The sequence below is a fragment of the Hemitrygon akajei genome, chromosome 1, assembly GCF_048418815.1.
Source record: "Hemitrygon akajei chromosome 1, sHemAka1.3, whole genome shotgun sequence".
In the NCBI taxonomy this organism is placed as follows: Eukaryota; Metazoa; Chordata; class Chondrichthyes; order Myliobatiformes; family Dasyatidae; genus Hemitrygon; species Hemitrygon akajei.
The window spans coordinates 99,703,073-99,718,412 of NC_133124.1; the positions used below are offsets into that span (position 1 = coordinate 99,703,073).

At 39.2% G+C, this 15,340-nt stretch overlaps 1 protein-coding gene across 3 annotated transcripts in view; it reads right to left on the minus strand.

Moving 5' to 3' along the window:
* The window catches only part of LOC140729044 (KH domain-containing, RNA-binding, signal transduction-associated protein 3-like), a 210,130-nt gene extending 196,617 nt beyond the window's left edge, over nucleotides 1–13,513 (minus strand). For all 3 annotated transcript variants that reach the window (XR_012099244.1, XR_012099240.1, XM_073048328.1), the window contains exons 1-2: nucleotides 13,398–13,513; nucleotides 13,046–13,137 (exon numbers count right to left, since the gene is read on the minus strand). Coding sequence is in view for 1 of the 3 variants with exons in the window: in XM_073048328.1 (XP_072904429.1) it covers nucleotides 13,046–13,136 (91 nt within the window). In the remaining 2 variants the exon portion in view is untranslated. The remainder of the gene's footprint in view (nucleotides 1–13,045; nucleotides 13,138–13,397) is intronic.
* Nucleotides 13,514–15,340: the final 1,827 nt, after the last annotated feature.

Consider the following 15,340-nt stretch of genomic DNA (forward strand, 5'->3'; position numbering starts at 1 on the left):
ACGTTCTAACAATTCAGCACAATGGCAGATATTTATATCAAAAAGCAAATGCCAATAAAAAAAAATTCATATTAATACCAAAACTTAACCTATTGTAAGGAATGCATCTCTTACATTAGTGGTAGGATCATAGAGCAACAAAGCATGAATACAGACCCTTTGGCTCAACTTGTCAATGCCAATCACGCTGCCTACCCAGCTAGTCCCAACTTCCTGCTTTTAGCCCATATCCATACAAGCGCTTCCTAAATGATATTTTTGTACCCGTCTCAACCATCTCCTCTGGCAGATTGTTCTAGGTCCTCACCACCCTCTGCATGAAAATTTGCCAAGTCCCTTGTAAAGTTTTTCTCCCCTCACATAAACTTATGCCCCTAGTTTTGGACTCCTCTATCTTGAGGAAAACTCTTACCATCCACCTTTTTTCAAACATTTCTACCCCTCACTGTCCTACTTTCCAAATAAACACCTAGCCTCTCCAATCTCTCCCTACAACTCAGAACTCTGGCAACAACATCTTCACAAATCTTTTCTGCACTCTTTCTAATTATACATTTTTTTCTATAACAGGGTGACCAAAACTGTGCACAGTTCTCTAAGTGCGACTTCACCATAGAGTTATACAATGCAACATAACGTTCCAACTCATACAGTGACAGCCCGGACTGATGAAGGCCAGTATGCTAAATACCTTCTTCACTGATTATGAAATGTATAGTTCATTGCACTTTCAATTAACTATGTGTTTTTACTCCTGGGTCCCTCTGTTCCTTTACGCTCCCTAGTGCCCTACCATTCATAGTATGCTGGTTTGACTTTTTAAAATGCATCATCTCACACTTATCTGTATTAAATTCTATTAGCCATTCCTCAGCCCATTCCCCTAATGAAGATTTCCTCTGATCTACGACAACCTCCCCATCAGCATGTCATCATTTTGTCATCTTCAAACTTACTGATCACACTTTGTGCATTCACATCCAAATCATTTATATAAATAATGAATAACAAGGGTTCTATGTGGATGTGTGGCTGTACATTCCCAAAACAAAAGCTGTGGATGAACCAGAAGGTTATGTCATCTGTTAAGGGCTAGATCTGTGGCATTTAAGTCTCGTGACTCAAGTCTGTACAAGAAACGCAGGTAAGATTTGCAGATGGCTATTTTAAGAGCAAAGAGAGAGGACTTTGATGAGATTTGGTTTGTCAACTAACACACTTGAAAACTTCTGTCAATGTACCATGGAGAGCATTCCGACACACTGCATCACTGTGGTATTTGGGGGGGGGGGGGGGGGTGCTACCAGACAAGCCCAAAAGCAGCTACAGAAAGTTGTAAAATTAGTCAGCTCCATCTTGGGTACTAGCCTCTACAGTACCCAAGATATCTTCAAGGACTGGTGCCTCAAAAAGGCAGTGTGCATTATTAAGGACCCCCATCACCCAGGGCATACACTATTCTCTTTGTTACTGTCAGGCAAGAGGTATAGAAGCCCGAAGGCACACACTCAGCAATTCAGTAACAGCTTCTTCCCCTGTCAAATGATTCGTAAATTGACATTGAACTATGAACACTACCTCACTTTTTACTAAATAATTATTTGTTTTTGCACTATTTTAATCTATTCAATATACATGTATATACTTACTGTAAGTGATTTATTTTTTATTTTTCTATATTATCATCTCTTGCATTGCACTGCTACCAAGTTAACAAATTTCACAACACATGCCGGTGATAATAAACCTGATTCTGATTCCAACACCAACTTCTGAAGCACATCAATAACACTGGCTTCCATTCCTAAAAACAACCTTCAGGCACCCTCTTTTTCCCCCCCCAACACCAAACCAATTTTCAATCCACTCAAATTGCTGTCCCTGGATTTCATGGGATCTCACCTTTCTGACCAGCCAGCCACGAAAGACCTCGTCAAAAGCCTTGCTAAGTTCCTAATGGACAACATTCACAGCCTCATCAACCTTTCTGCTTACCTCTTAAAAATAATTTGAAAACCTTTGTCAAACATGAATTCCCACGCAATAAGTCAAGCCAACTGCTCTTAAATTAGACTCTTTATCCAAATGCTGGCAGATCCTGTCCCTCAGAATTTCCTCCAGTAGCTTCCCCACTACTGATGTCAAACTGTAATTAACTAGCTACCATTCTTAAACAGAACATTAGCTACTTTGGGAACTTCACTAATGCCTAGTGATGAAGCAACCATCTTGTAAGAGCCCCTGCAATTTCTTCTCTGGCCTCCTGCAAAATCCAAGGCCCTGCAGATTTATCTACTTAAATGCAGGAAACACTTCCTACCTGGTAATATGGATGTCCTCCAAAACATCTCTACTTATTTCATTATCTCTTGAGCAGGCATGATTTTCTCCTCAGTAAACAAAGGAAAACTATTTGTCACCCCTTTCCTGTGGCAAGTGGCCTTGCTGAACTCTAAGGAGACCGACACTTTCCCTAGTCACCCCTTTACTTTAAATTTATCTATACATACAGAATTACTACAACTGAACTGTACTAAAAGAAAACCCACAAAGCATTTCCAACAAACTACAACTTCCCTTCCTTCACCTCAAGCATGTTACTTTCCATCATGTTGTAAACATCTATCTTCTAAAATTGAAGTTTCAATGGAGTCTCCGTTTCCTTAGTAGTAAATGTTTTCAATTCACCTCACTTGTCACATCTGGTAATTGTGAACCAGTCTTACTAAAGGGTTAGTCACATGGCAGCATCTTGCTCCTGAAGCAGCCAAACATTTGTAAGAAAATCAAGAGAATTTAATTCACCTTCTACTGCTATCACATCAGATTTAGGTCAGTACTGAACAATTACTACACACAAGAAATATGGATAAATTCAATAACAGCAGCACAACTGAGAGCAATGCTAAAAATCAAAGAGGTCAAGCTTATCAGATGACAATAATCATTCAGGAAGAATGATGGAAGAATTGATTTATTTTTAGTTCACACAGGTGGGCATAAATATCAGTCATAATTTTAAAAAATGACTATACATGGTACTTTAGTCCTAATGAAAATACAGTCCACCTTCACTAATCCGACTACCTGTAATCCAGTTCCTTCGATAATCCGGCACTGATTTCAAATTTTCCGCGCAACTGTAAATTCAAATTTCCTGGGCCACCATACCATTCTGCTGCGCATTGTTTTGGTTGCACTAGATCTGTTCACGTGTTGGCGCAATCTTGTAAGCACAGACAGGCGATTCCTGCTTGTTTTCCTGTATTTATTAATATCATTTATGTGAGGTGCGGCCGCCTGGCACCCGCCAGCGGTGGGGGAGCTGGCGTAGGCTGGGTCGATTCACCTTCTCACCTGCCTGACGACAGTCACGCACTGCCCTCCAGCGTTGCCAGGCCGGCGCTCTGTTCTCTTCTGCCTATGGCCTCAGATCAGACATGGCAATCCGCTGAATTTAAGCATATTACTAAGTGGAGGAAAAGAAACTAATGAGGATTCCCTCAGTAACTGACAATGAAGAAGAGCCCAGCGCCGAATCCCCAGCCGCCTGGTGGTCGCGTGAAATCTGGCGTATCGAAGACCTCCTTTCTTCAACTTCTGCTCACCCAGATGTGCTCCACCAACATCAACAGTTTTTGAAGAAACTGTTGTGCCAGTTTCAGCACCAGTTCCTGATGCTTCACTCATTTTTCAAGATGAAGACGCTGATGATCCTGACAACCCATACTTGCAAACATGTAACTTTGCCTGAAGGTATATTAAACATCTCATTTGAGAAACAGAAATGCTCAACTGTTCTGTATAAGTTAATTCCTGTACATTTACCTCTACCCTTTATTTTATCTGTGCCTATACATCACTTTATTAAAATTTCACTTGCTACTCATTTAATACTTGTTTTGTTATTATCTAACTTGTACTGATTTACATGATATTTTAAAGGTACGATGAGGCGGTTAGCTATTGCTTAATGTGATCCTTCTGTAATTCAGCATTTTCACTAATCCAGCACTCCACAGGTCCCAATGGTACTGGATTAGTGAAGGTCAACCTATACCATATTTCCCAAAGTCTTAAACTGGATAAGTGTCAATACTGTTGCATCTGGTTATTAGGTGATTGTCACTCCCACTATGTCTGTAACTGAAATCTCCATTAACCCTACATAACTGACCACAAGAATTCCTAAAGGAGTTTTACATTCTAAACCCAGGTCCAAATTGCCAAACAGACAACTGTAATTTGGCAGTTACCGGTAAGTGGAGTTCACAGAAAGTTTGAGGGGTGGTGGAAGTTCATCTCCATTACAAATCTTAACAGTAAATTTCAAAAGCATGAAATATCTGAGTCAGTATTGCCAATGTGAAGTTCTTAATATTAGTTGTACCCTTACAACATTTCTCAGTGCATCTAATGATTCCAATAAACAACTGATAAATTCCACTACTTGAACAAAGATACTAGATTATCAGAGTTTTACTGAGAAAAGATAAGTTTGCCAGTTATAAACATGTTGTATAAATACTTGATCTTAGCACTGGATGGTCAAGAGGACAAATGTGTCTTTCTTCATATGATCATTTAAAAATACCTAAAGTAGGACTGTCAATAGTTTCAACAGAAGGCTTTATACTGAGCACCCTTTCTGTGGTTTCCCCATCCTTCCTACAGTGAGGCGACCAAAACTGAGCACAGTACTCCAAGTGGGGGCTGACCAGGGTCCTACATAGCTGCAACATCATCTCTCAGCTCCTAAACTCAATCCCACGATTGATGAAGGCCAATGCACTGTATGCTTTCTTAACCACAGAGTCAACCTGCGTGCTGCTTTGAGTGTCCTATGGACCTGGACCCCACGATCACTCTGGTCCTCCACACTGCCAAGAGTGTTACCCTTAATACTACATTCTGCCATCATATTTGACCTACCAAAATGAAACACTTATCTGGGTTGAACTCCATCTTCCACTTCTCAGCCCAGTTTTGCATCCTATCAATGTCCCGTTGTAACCTCTGACAGCCCTCCACACTATCTACAACACCTCCAACCTTTGTGTCATCAGCAAATTTACTAACCCATCCTTCCACTTCCTCATCCAAGTCATTTATAAAAATCACAAAGAGTAGGGGTCCCAGAACAGATCTCTGAGGAACACCACTGGTGACCGACCTCCATGCAGAATATGACCCCCCTCTACAATCACATTTTGCCTTCTGTGGGCAAACCAGTTCTGAATCCACAAAAACAAAGTCCCCTTGGATCCCATGCCTCCTTACCTTCTCAATAAGCCTTGCATGGGGTACCTTGTAAAATGCCTTGCTGAAATCCATATATACTACATCTACCGCTCTACCTTCATCAATGTGTTTAGTCACATCCTCAAAAAATTCAGTCAGGCTCGTAAGGCACAATATGCCTTTGACAAAGCCTCATCATGTTATGCCCCTCCAAATGTTCATAAATCTTGCCTCTCAGGATCTTCTCTATCAACCTACCAACCACTGAAGTAAGACTCACTGGTCTATAATTTCCTTGGCTATCTCTACTCCCTTTCTTGAATAGTAGAACAACGTCTTCAACCCTCCAATCTTCTGGAACCTCTCCTGTCCCCATTAATGATGCAAAGATCATCATCAGAGGCTCAGCAATCTCCTCCCTCACCTCCCACAGTAGCCTGGGTACATCTCATCCCGTCCCAGTAACTTATCCAACTTGATGCTTTCTGAAAGCTCCAGTACATCCTCTTTCTTAACATCTACATGCTCAAGTTTTTCAGTCCACTGCAAGTCATTCCTACAATCACCAAGATCCTTTTCCGTAGTGAATACTGAAGTAGTCATCAAATACCTCTGCTATCTCCTCCAGTTCTATGCACACTTTTCCACTGTCACACTTGATTGGTCGTATTCTCTCACATCTTATCCTCTTCTTCTTCACATATAGATCCTCTTACTCTTCATGTACTCGTCGAAACTTCCCATCATGTAGTTTCTCTTTCTAAAGATGCTGCCTTATGATACTGAGATTTTCCAGTATTCTGTGCTTTAACATAATGCCTTGTTAGTCTATATTCTCAATCTAAGAAATGGCATTGTATAATACAAATAGAAGGGGGGAAAAGCTGCAAAGTGTCATTGCAATGATTCTACCTCAGCCCTCAGAGTAAAACCTCCAAAAGTACACAATCATGCACAAAATACCAATTAAACATAGCCTGTCTATGCAAAATTAAGTTAAGCATTAACGACTGCAGTATGGTCAAGTATTAAATTAAGATCAAGATGTTTTCACATTCAGACCCAACAATTATTGCCCTGTCAAACCTAATCTTCAACTGAGCAATTTGCAAGCATATCCATCCTTAATGCAGATATTCAATATATATCAGGCTATGGCTGGGTGGTCAAAATCTATTTTATTGATTATGAAATGATCGATAGAGCATAGGGATTTATTTTTCTTAAAAATGTACCCTATCATAATTTCCCATCAATTTGGGATCGTTAATTTTTGTGCTCAAAACTAACTCCATTCTCTTAAGAAACATATTTGAATTAACTTTCTAGCCACTGAATAGACAAGTCTATATTTAGAGCAGGTGCTTCTCAAACCTGTACCAAAATGTAAAAGTAACAATTAATTAAAAAGGTAAGCTCGAGTTCATTTAGACTATATGCGAAGAAAACAATCTTCAAAACTAAAAGCAGTGCCCTAACAAAAAAATGTACATTTGAGAAATGCTGCAGGAGGAAAAAAAAACCATGATATGCCTACTGAAACCAAATGGCAATCTTACGCTTAAATGAACTTACTGCAGAACCACAAGGCAATTTAAAGGGTTTATTCCTAATGAATTTCACAGCTGCAATATCTCTACTTATTGGCACCAAAAGCCAAACTTCAAAAGTAAATATACAAGCCAAATGCCAAACAATTTAATTCTACTGTTCAGTTTCAGCCATGTATATTTTAACCCAATACTACCTTTTAATTTTCATAGCAAACTCTCAATTTCCAAATTGCACAGCAAAGATCTAAAATTAGCTTTCAAGATCCTGAAGTGCTTATAAAAATTCATGCTCCCTATATTCTTATTTAGTATAGCTATAATTTTTCTTGATTTGCAGATCAACATCTTAACATATTGAAAATAGATAAACTATATCAAAACCTTTGAAAAGCTATGATTTCTGTAGCAATGGTAAACTCATTGTATTATACACCACATTCCGCACCCACAATTGGCCGCATTATACTTTTATCTGCGCAGCAGGTGTTGAGCAAGCACAAACTTAGGCATAATAATTATGCAAAACCTTTTAATCTAACTTCACATAAAATTTGTCCAGTAAGTATTAAAACTGTCATCTTACAGTCAAAGCTTTAAAGAAAATATAGTGGATTCCAGTTATTTGGTTCCTCGGCAGCCACTTATTTGGGACAACTCAAAGAACAAAAACTAATTAAGAAAATAGCTAGGATTTCCTTTGGTTATTTGGGATACTATGCCTCTTAATTGGGTCAGGAAACCGTTACTGAACAGTTTCCAACTAGTATCAGTTGCATACACGGGTGGCCATTTGACACTACACAGTGCTTAGAGCAAAGTTTTTAAAATACTGTCAGTTGTGTATTTGTATTCAAAAAGCATTGTTTTTTGTCACTGATAGGTGACAAGAAATAAGCAGTAAGACAATTCAGAATTGTTTTGCTCAATGTGGTTTCAAGCATTCAGGCTTGAAGGTGCCAGAAACATCCAGGAGTGAAAATGAAACAATTTCATTATTTCAGCAAGTTAGGAACTATGAAGAATTTGAAAGTATCAACAATTATCTTGAATGTTACAATAGAAATGAAGATCTGAAGGATGCAATTGTCAAAAACATTGTATGAAGGCAGTCTATTATCTGTTCTAGGTGTCCGTGCTAATTTTGTTCCATTTACTATCAATCAAAAGAATACGGCAGCGTACACGGGTTGAATTCCTCCATCAGCAACTTTTAGGAATGAAGTTTAATAGTGCTATAGTATCAATAGTGTTCTAGCAACACACAATGCTGGAGGAACTCAGCAGGCCAGTTAGCATCAATGGAAAAAAGTAGAGTCAATGTTTTAAGCTGAAACCCTTCGGCAGGACTGGAGAAAAAAAGCTGAGGAGATTTGAAAGGCGGGGGAAGGGGAGGGAAAAACACTAGGCGATAGGTGAAACTTGGAGGGGGAGGAATGAAGCAAAGAGCTAGGAAGTTGATTGGTGAAAGAGACAGACAGAAGGCCATGGAAGGAAGAAAGAAAAGGGGGGTGGGGTGGGAAGGAGAGGAGCACCAGAGGGAGGTGATGGGCGGGCAAGGAGATAACATGAGAGAGGGACAAGGGGATGGGGAATGGTGAAGGGGGGGGGGGGGAACTATACTTTTTCCCCCATAGATACTGCCTGGCCTGCTGAGTTCCTCTAGCATTTTGTGTGTGTTGCTTGGACTTCCAGCATCTGCAGATTTTCTCTTCTTTGTGATTTGATAGCTTTCCAATTTGCATTTAAATACATCATTTGTCACTCAGTTATATGGCAATTTATCTTTTTTATACCTTTCTAGCCATTTCCTCAAAACTTCAGCTAACTGGGGCAGCCACTTAATTGGGCCAAAGCGTACTTGCCTCAATTAAATGGAGCTCACTGTAGTAACAGACTGAATTACAATGGCTGATCAACAAGGACAATATTAAACCACTTGAGATCCTAAAGCAATTCACATAATCAGTTGCAAATCTGTAGCATTTAACCTGCTTATATTCTTCATAGCATAAACGTTATGACTGCCTTCAGAATTATTAAGCCTGTATTTTTCATTTTCTATTGACTATTAGATCAATGACAATTTTATTTTGGAGTAATACGCAAAAAGTGCTGGTGGAACCCAGCAGGTCAGGCAGCATCTATGGAAATGAGTACTTTACCTGAGAATCCGTTGGGTCCAAACAATTCTTCCAGATGACCAGTATCACTTCATCTGCAAATCTGTTGGGGCAATCCACTGCATCTGGTGCTCCCAATGTGGCTTTATCTGCTTTAGCGACACCCGACATAAATTGGGGAACCACTTTGTCAAGCACCTTCACTCCATCCGCAAAAAGCAGGACTTCCCAGTGGCCAACCACTTCAATTCCTATCCCCACTCCAACATACCAGTCTACGATCTCTTCTTCTCAAAGATGAGCCCACTCTCAGATTGGAGGTACAAAACTGCATTGTTTATATTGCTTTGGATTTCCAGCATTTGTAGAATCTCTTGTTTATATACCTTTGCAGTTACATGGAACATCCAATTTAATTTTACGGTGGAATTCAAAAAAGGAACACTTCACTCAAGTCAAAACAAAAGTCTGCAATTAAATACCCTAAATTCAGTTAATGTTATAGAATCTTGCTAATAAATGCAAAATCTTTCCAGGATTTATCAAATCTTTGAGAGAGATCACAAGCATTCCATGATCCATTAAACAAGGCACTGTATATTCCTACATTGCATATTCATTTTCTCATTTAAGAGATAATTCAGTTTATTTGCATTCGGGATGGAGCTCCTGAAAGGACAACAGAGTTCTTCCAACAATGTTTGTTGCTCATGAAAGTACAATTCTTGCTGCCATTGTCATTTATTACTAGACCTACAGTTTTCAGCAATATTCAACTTGAATTTCTTGCACGAAATGCACCAATTCCAATTTATCATATTAAAGCTTACAGTACACTTGCATCCTGAAAAATGTGTTCACAAGGATTAAACTTGGAACAAAAGATCTGTTGAAAAGTAAAGCAAAAAATTAAAACAGTATTTTAGGAAATAAATTTTAACTTAACACGTTTGCCACATGAAACAGTTTAATTAAATTAGAAGAGGTTCAAATAGTGGGTAACTAACTTAAAATCAGGATGAACTGAACCTTTTCTGTGTAGCTTATGAAATGTTTGAAAATTTTAGCAATTGAGGGAGAAGAATTTTTTTCTTTTTTTGTCAACAAAAAATCTTTGAAGCCTTAAAAAAAACCAATAACCCTGAAACTGCTGCTTCAACTATTCAGGCCTTTAAAGAGCGTTACAAGTCACTCAACAGGAATATCAAGTCATATTTGCATCATCTAAATTCAGCACAATTTAGTAAATAATCAGTGCTAAATCAGTGCAAATTTAAGCACTAAACTCCAGTGCAAAATTCCTGTTTGTATCAGAAGCACAATAGAGATTTCTCACTCTACATTCATCAACAATTGACTGCACAATGACATTCATAAGTTTATCGTTGGGTTTTCACTTTATGGGAATTTCTAGTCTCTCCCAAAATTACAATATACAATTGCCAAAAACATGATACAACTTATCACTATAAACTTTGATTTACAGATCATTTGTTAATTAGTCAACAAAACAAATATTGTGGATCCTCTTAGCATTAAATACACTATTTTGACACATGCTTACAAAATACCATCTACTGTTCAGGAAAGCATACAAGTTCTTGAAGGACCACTTGTCAATTTCAGTCAGCTCCATAAATAATAGATAAAAGTAATTTTTGTGCTCAAAATTAGATTGGTAGATTGGATATAAACACCTGAAAATCTGCAGATGCTGCAAATCCAAAGCAATACACACAAAATGCTGGAGGAACTCAGCAGGTCAGGCAGCATCAATGGAAAAAGAGTCATCAGGACTGGATAAGTGTCTCGACCCGAAATGTCGACTGTTTACTCTTTTCCACAAATACTGTCCTGGCCTGCTGAGTTCCTCCAGCATTTTGTGTGTGTTAGTTTAGATTGGATACAATTCCCTTTCCTTCTACTAAAATTGGGTTAAGATAAGCACGCATTCAACATAGAAAAGTCAACAGGTACTGAAATTATCAAAATAAATTGAAATGTGAATGATAATTGCATTTTAAAAATTCTTTTTATTACTCCTGTCAATCCAACACTGCAAAAATTTGATGGAATACTGTTAATGGCAAATGTGTCATTTGATCATCACAATTCCCTTGAAGTTAGTCTATTTTTCCCCAGATAAAAACAATCTTATCCCAATACCACGAACATACAGACAAGCACCACTGTGGTATGCGGAGTCAGAATATCAAAATGCAACATCACTTCAAATGCAAATATCCAACTTTCAAACCAAACCCATTAATTTAAAAATTAATTCAAGTACAAGTTTCACAAGAACATCAGCAAATAAAGTTGTTAAATAGTAATTTTAACCATGATACATGTTCACAACATAGTTCAAAAAATCTAGGAGAAAGCAGTGCAAAATACTATAAAATTGCTTTTAACAGAAAATTACAGATTTTTTGCTAACCACAAACTTTCCTGTTTACATAATTAGTTACAAAAAGCATCTAAAATTGAATGCAAATAGGTCATTAATCTGTTTTAGAGAATAGATGGTCAGAATACCTACAGCTTTTGAAGTTTAAGTGCAGAACTTTTGAACAATTCAGCTGCTCAGTTACCTCCCTAGTATTACAGCTTCTGAAAACTGCCACAATGCAATGGCGCGAAGTGGAGATCAGCGGCTTTGCATGATATAGTGTAAAAAAAAGTGGGTATTACTATTACCAGAAAATGTGACTATGCATATTGAGAAGTTATACTTCTACCCACCCAAAAAACTCAGTGTAGCCAATCTATCCACTCTAGCAAAGTAGTTGTTCTAAATTTGCAGATTAAGAATAACTTATAGTTCTGTGACATCAGTAAGCTACATAATCATATTGTGCAATTCACTCTAAATACTGGAGGAACTCAGCAAGTCAGGGAGCATCTAAGGAGAGGACTAAACAGTCAACGCTTCCAAGAGAACTTCACCACAATTGGAAAAGGTAGGTCTTGGCACAAAATGTCAACTGTTTATTCCCTCCACAGATGCTGCTTGACTTACTGAGTTTCTTGAGCATTTTCTGTGTGCTGCTCAAGACCTAGAGCATCTGTAGAATCTCAAGCTAATAATCATACTGCATACTTTAGGACAATGAAAACTTGAAGCTGAACAGTGTACTTCACAAACACTGGATATGTGAAGTCTAGAAATGCATGGAAGGTAGTTAATTTGTCAGTACATATAATATTAACGCTGACATTAAAAATGTCATCTAAAATATCTGAAGTTATAAATTTCTCTGTTATTAATTTGTTTCCCATCAATTATAAATTATTTTGCTTCACAATTTTTGACATTGGCGTACAAGATGTTTTATCCATCCTTCAGATGCCTTCATTGAAAATACCAAAGAATGAATCAGTTCATTTTTAAAGGTATCTTTCAAGACAAACCTGTGACAGAAGCAATGCCCAAAATGATTTTTTAATTAGAACATCGATGCTGTATTCTTTCCGAATTTGAAACTTAGCCAGGAATGTATTATATATTAGACATAAATAGAACTCGGAAGAGTAACTATTCTCCTTAAACAATTTGAATTTTGAAAGGTGCGTACAGACGTGTTTAATAAAACTTTAAGACGATGACAGAAACGCCGATCGTTGGATGAAAACACTGCAAATGAGCTGAAGAATGATTCGATGGGAGCACAGAGTCTACAAACACAAGTGATAGGGAAGGACTTTCCAATTGAAGTATGTTTTGCAGTATTTTAAAACTGCATTCTATGAATCGCAATCACCTGAACTGCTGAAACAAAATAACCTCCAAAAAAAAAGAAACGTTAACCCGTATTTCAGAGAGACAACCTGTGTAACGGATTATGAGTAATGTCCACAAATCAATGAGAACAATAGAATCGACGGGAAATGCAAACAAAAAAATGACTTCAGTCATCATTAAAATGAATGGAAAAAAAATCAAAAATCTATTTCGTTTTGCAACTTTTTTGCATTAGAATCGAATAAAACAAAAATCGTTTTCAGAAAAAAAATATTTTAAGTCAAGCAATATTTTCTGCAATAAATAACACAAGTTGAGAGTTTAGCTGGGGCCAAAAGAGAATAATTACAAAGTTTTATCCAGGTCTATAAATACAGTGAAGGTACCTGCTGTCACTAGCCTGGTGGCGTGGACGAAAGAAGGGTCCAGGCTGTCCTTCTCGGCCATCAGCTCGGGTAAATACTTCTCATCCTCCATCCTGCAGCAAAGGGCGACTTGGGTCATTTTTTAAAAATTGTTAGCACAGTAATGAATAATTACTTAAAATCCACCCACCACCCCAACCTCACATACAAAAAAAATCAGCCAAAGCGTCCAACTCGGGCGGTGAAATGCCGCGGCTCAGCTGTTTAAATTAACACAAATCCGCAAAATACAGGACAGAAAGGCAGTCCCGAAGACACGGCTGTGAGGTAACCGCTGCCCCGAACCCCTCTATTACTTTATTTTCTCACTCACTCATTCGTTTTCTCTCTATCTCCCCCCTTTCCTTCCCCCCTTTCTCCGCTTCAGGCGACAACGCAGATTATAAAGAGAGGAAACGAAATCAAAAATAACCGTCCGCTGCCTCCGTGCCAGCCCGCCCCCAGCCTACTGATTGGTCCTGTTCGTGTCACTCAAAAGTCTGCCCCTGCTGCTATTGGACACCCCTGCACCTTTTCGCAAACGTGGTTCGACCTATCGCCGCGCGAATTTTTCGCACCCTGCGAAAGAGCCGAGCCAGCTTCGGAGGCGGCAAGTGCTTCCCAGCTCCGAGCTTCGTCAAAGGTCCATCACCGGTTAGTCCCCGCCCCCCTATCCTGCTTTCTTTCCTGAATGGGCTTTGTGCCCGTCAATCAAGATTGTAGCACCGCTCACTCAGTGGAGGGGCACCATATATTTCCGCGGAGTAAAATAATTCAATAACTGTAAATAAATCGTGTTTGTTTCATTATGAACATAGTTTCAAAATATTTATAACATTTTATGCAATGTAACTTTGTATTCGTTTTATGCATTCAATTTATTAAAACATATGATGTTTGCTTACAGTCGGAATATACAGGAATCTATTGCAATGAATTTTATTGATTATTTTTGATAAAAAGGGGCAGAAGAATATGAGGTGACAGTGAATCTCACTAAGAATGAACTCCAGCTGTAGTTAATGTAATGGTTTAGGGATGGATGGACATTATTTGCGGCAGATTGACTGCAAGAAGTCATACAGCACTTAAATAAAGTTTCTTTCTGGAAAGAGGCAATACTGCCTCCCTGTGGTTTATTTCTTACATACAGCTTCCCTAATCAACTACAGCATTTATTGATACGTTCGTTCGATCGTCCGTCCATCGGGCAACGATGAGAACCACTCCAGTCATCCGTGATTGGGGCTGGACGGGCCTGTGAGTTGCGGATGGCTAGAGAAGTCGATCCACGCTTGAAAAGTCCTCTGGCAGTGTGTTCAAAAGATATTGGGTTGGGGATCACTGCCTCGGGCTATTCTATGCCTCTCTGCTGCAATTGTCTTTTCTGCCTCATTTGTTACTTACAATGGAGGGAGGACCGCCACTCAACCAGAACCAGTTCCCATGTGTCTGTGTTGATGCCGAAGGCTTCTAGTGGAGTTTTCAATGTTACCTTTGGCGTCCAAAGGAACAGTTTTGTTTCTGTAGTTTATGGTAAAGCAGTCCCTTAGGCAGCCAGTGCTCTGGTTTAGGAACTACATGGCCTTCCCAGTGTAACTGGGACTGCATCAGGATGGTGTAGATATTGGGCAGGTCAACCTTAGTAGGTACCTCAGTGTCAGGGATTCTATCTTGCCTCTTAATGTTAAGGAGCTTTTTGTGGCAGACTATGTGGAAATGGTCCAGTTTCATGGCGTGCTGTTGGTGCACTGACCATGTTTCACAGGTGTAAAGCAGAGTGGGGGAAGTATAGCCCTATACACCTTCAGTTTCGTCTGTAGACTTATGCCTCTTCTGTTGCAGATATTGGTATCAAGCCTGCCGAAGGTTACATTTACTGTGGTGATCCTGCCGTTTACTTCAACATCAATGAGACGTTCTGGGACAGTATGCTGCCAAGACACGTGAACCTGTTCACTGGATTGAGTCTTTGACAGTTGATTGTGATGTTTGGCTCAATGCATGATTTCCCTGGAAGTGTTTGGTGCATTACTTCAGCCTTCTTGGTGTTGATGGTAAGCCCACAGCTGCACATGCATCAGAGAATTTGTCAGCACAGCACTACATATCTGTCAGGAACACGGCCGGATGGACCCAAATGCAGGACGCAGACACTGAAGTACTAGGGGGAGGACAGGATGGGGATGCCATGGCATTTAAGGATAGAGCTGGGGTTCAGGTAGATAGAGTTCAGGCAGGCAGAGCGGAGCGGGCTCCCGGTGTCCAGGCAGGCAG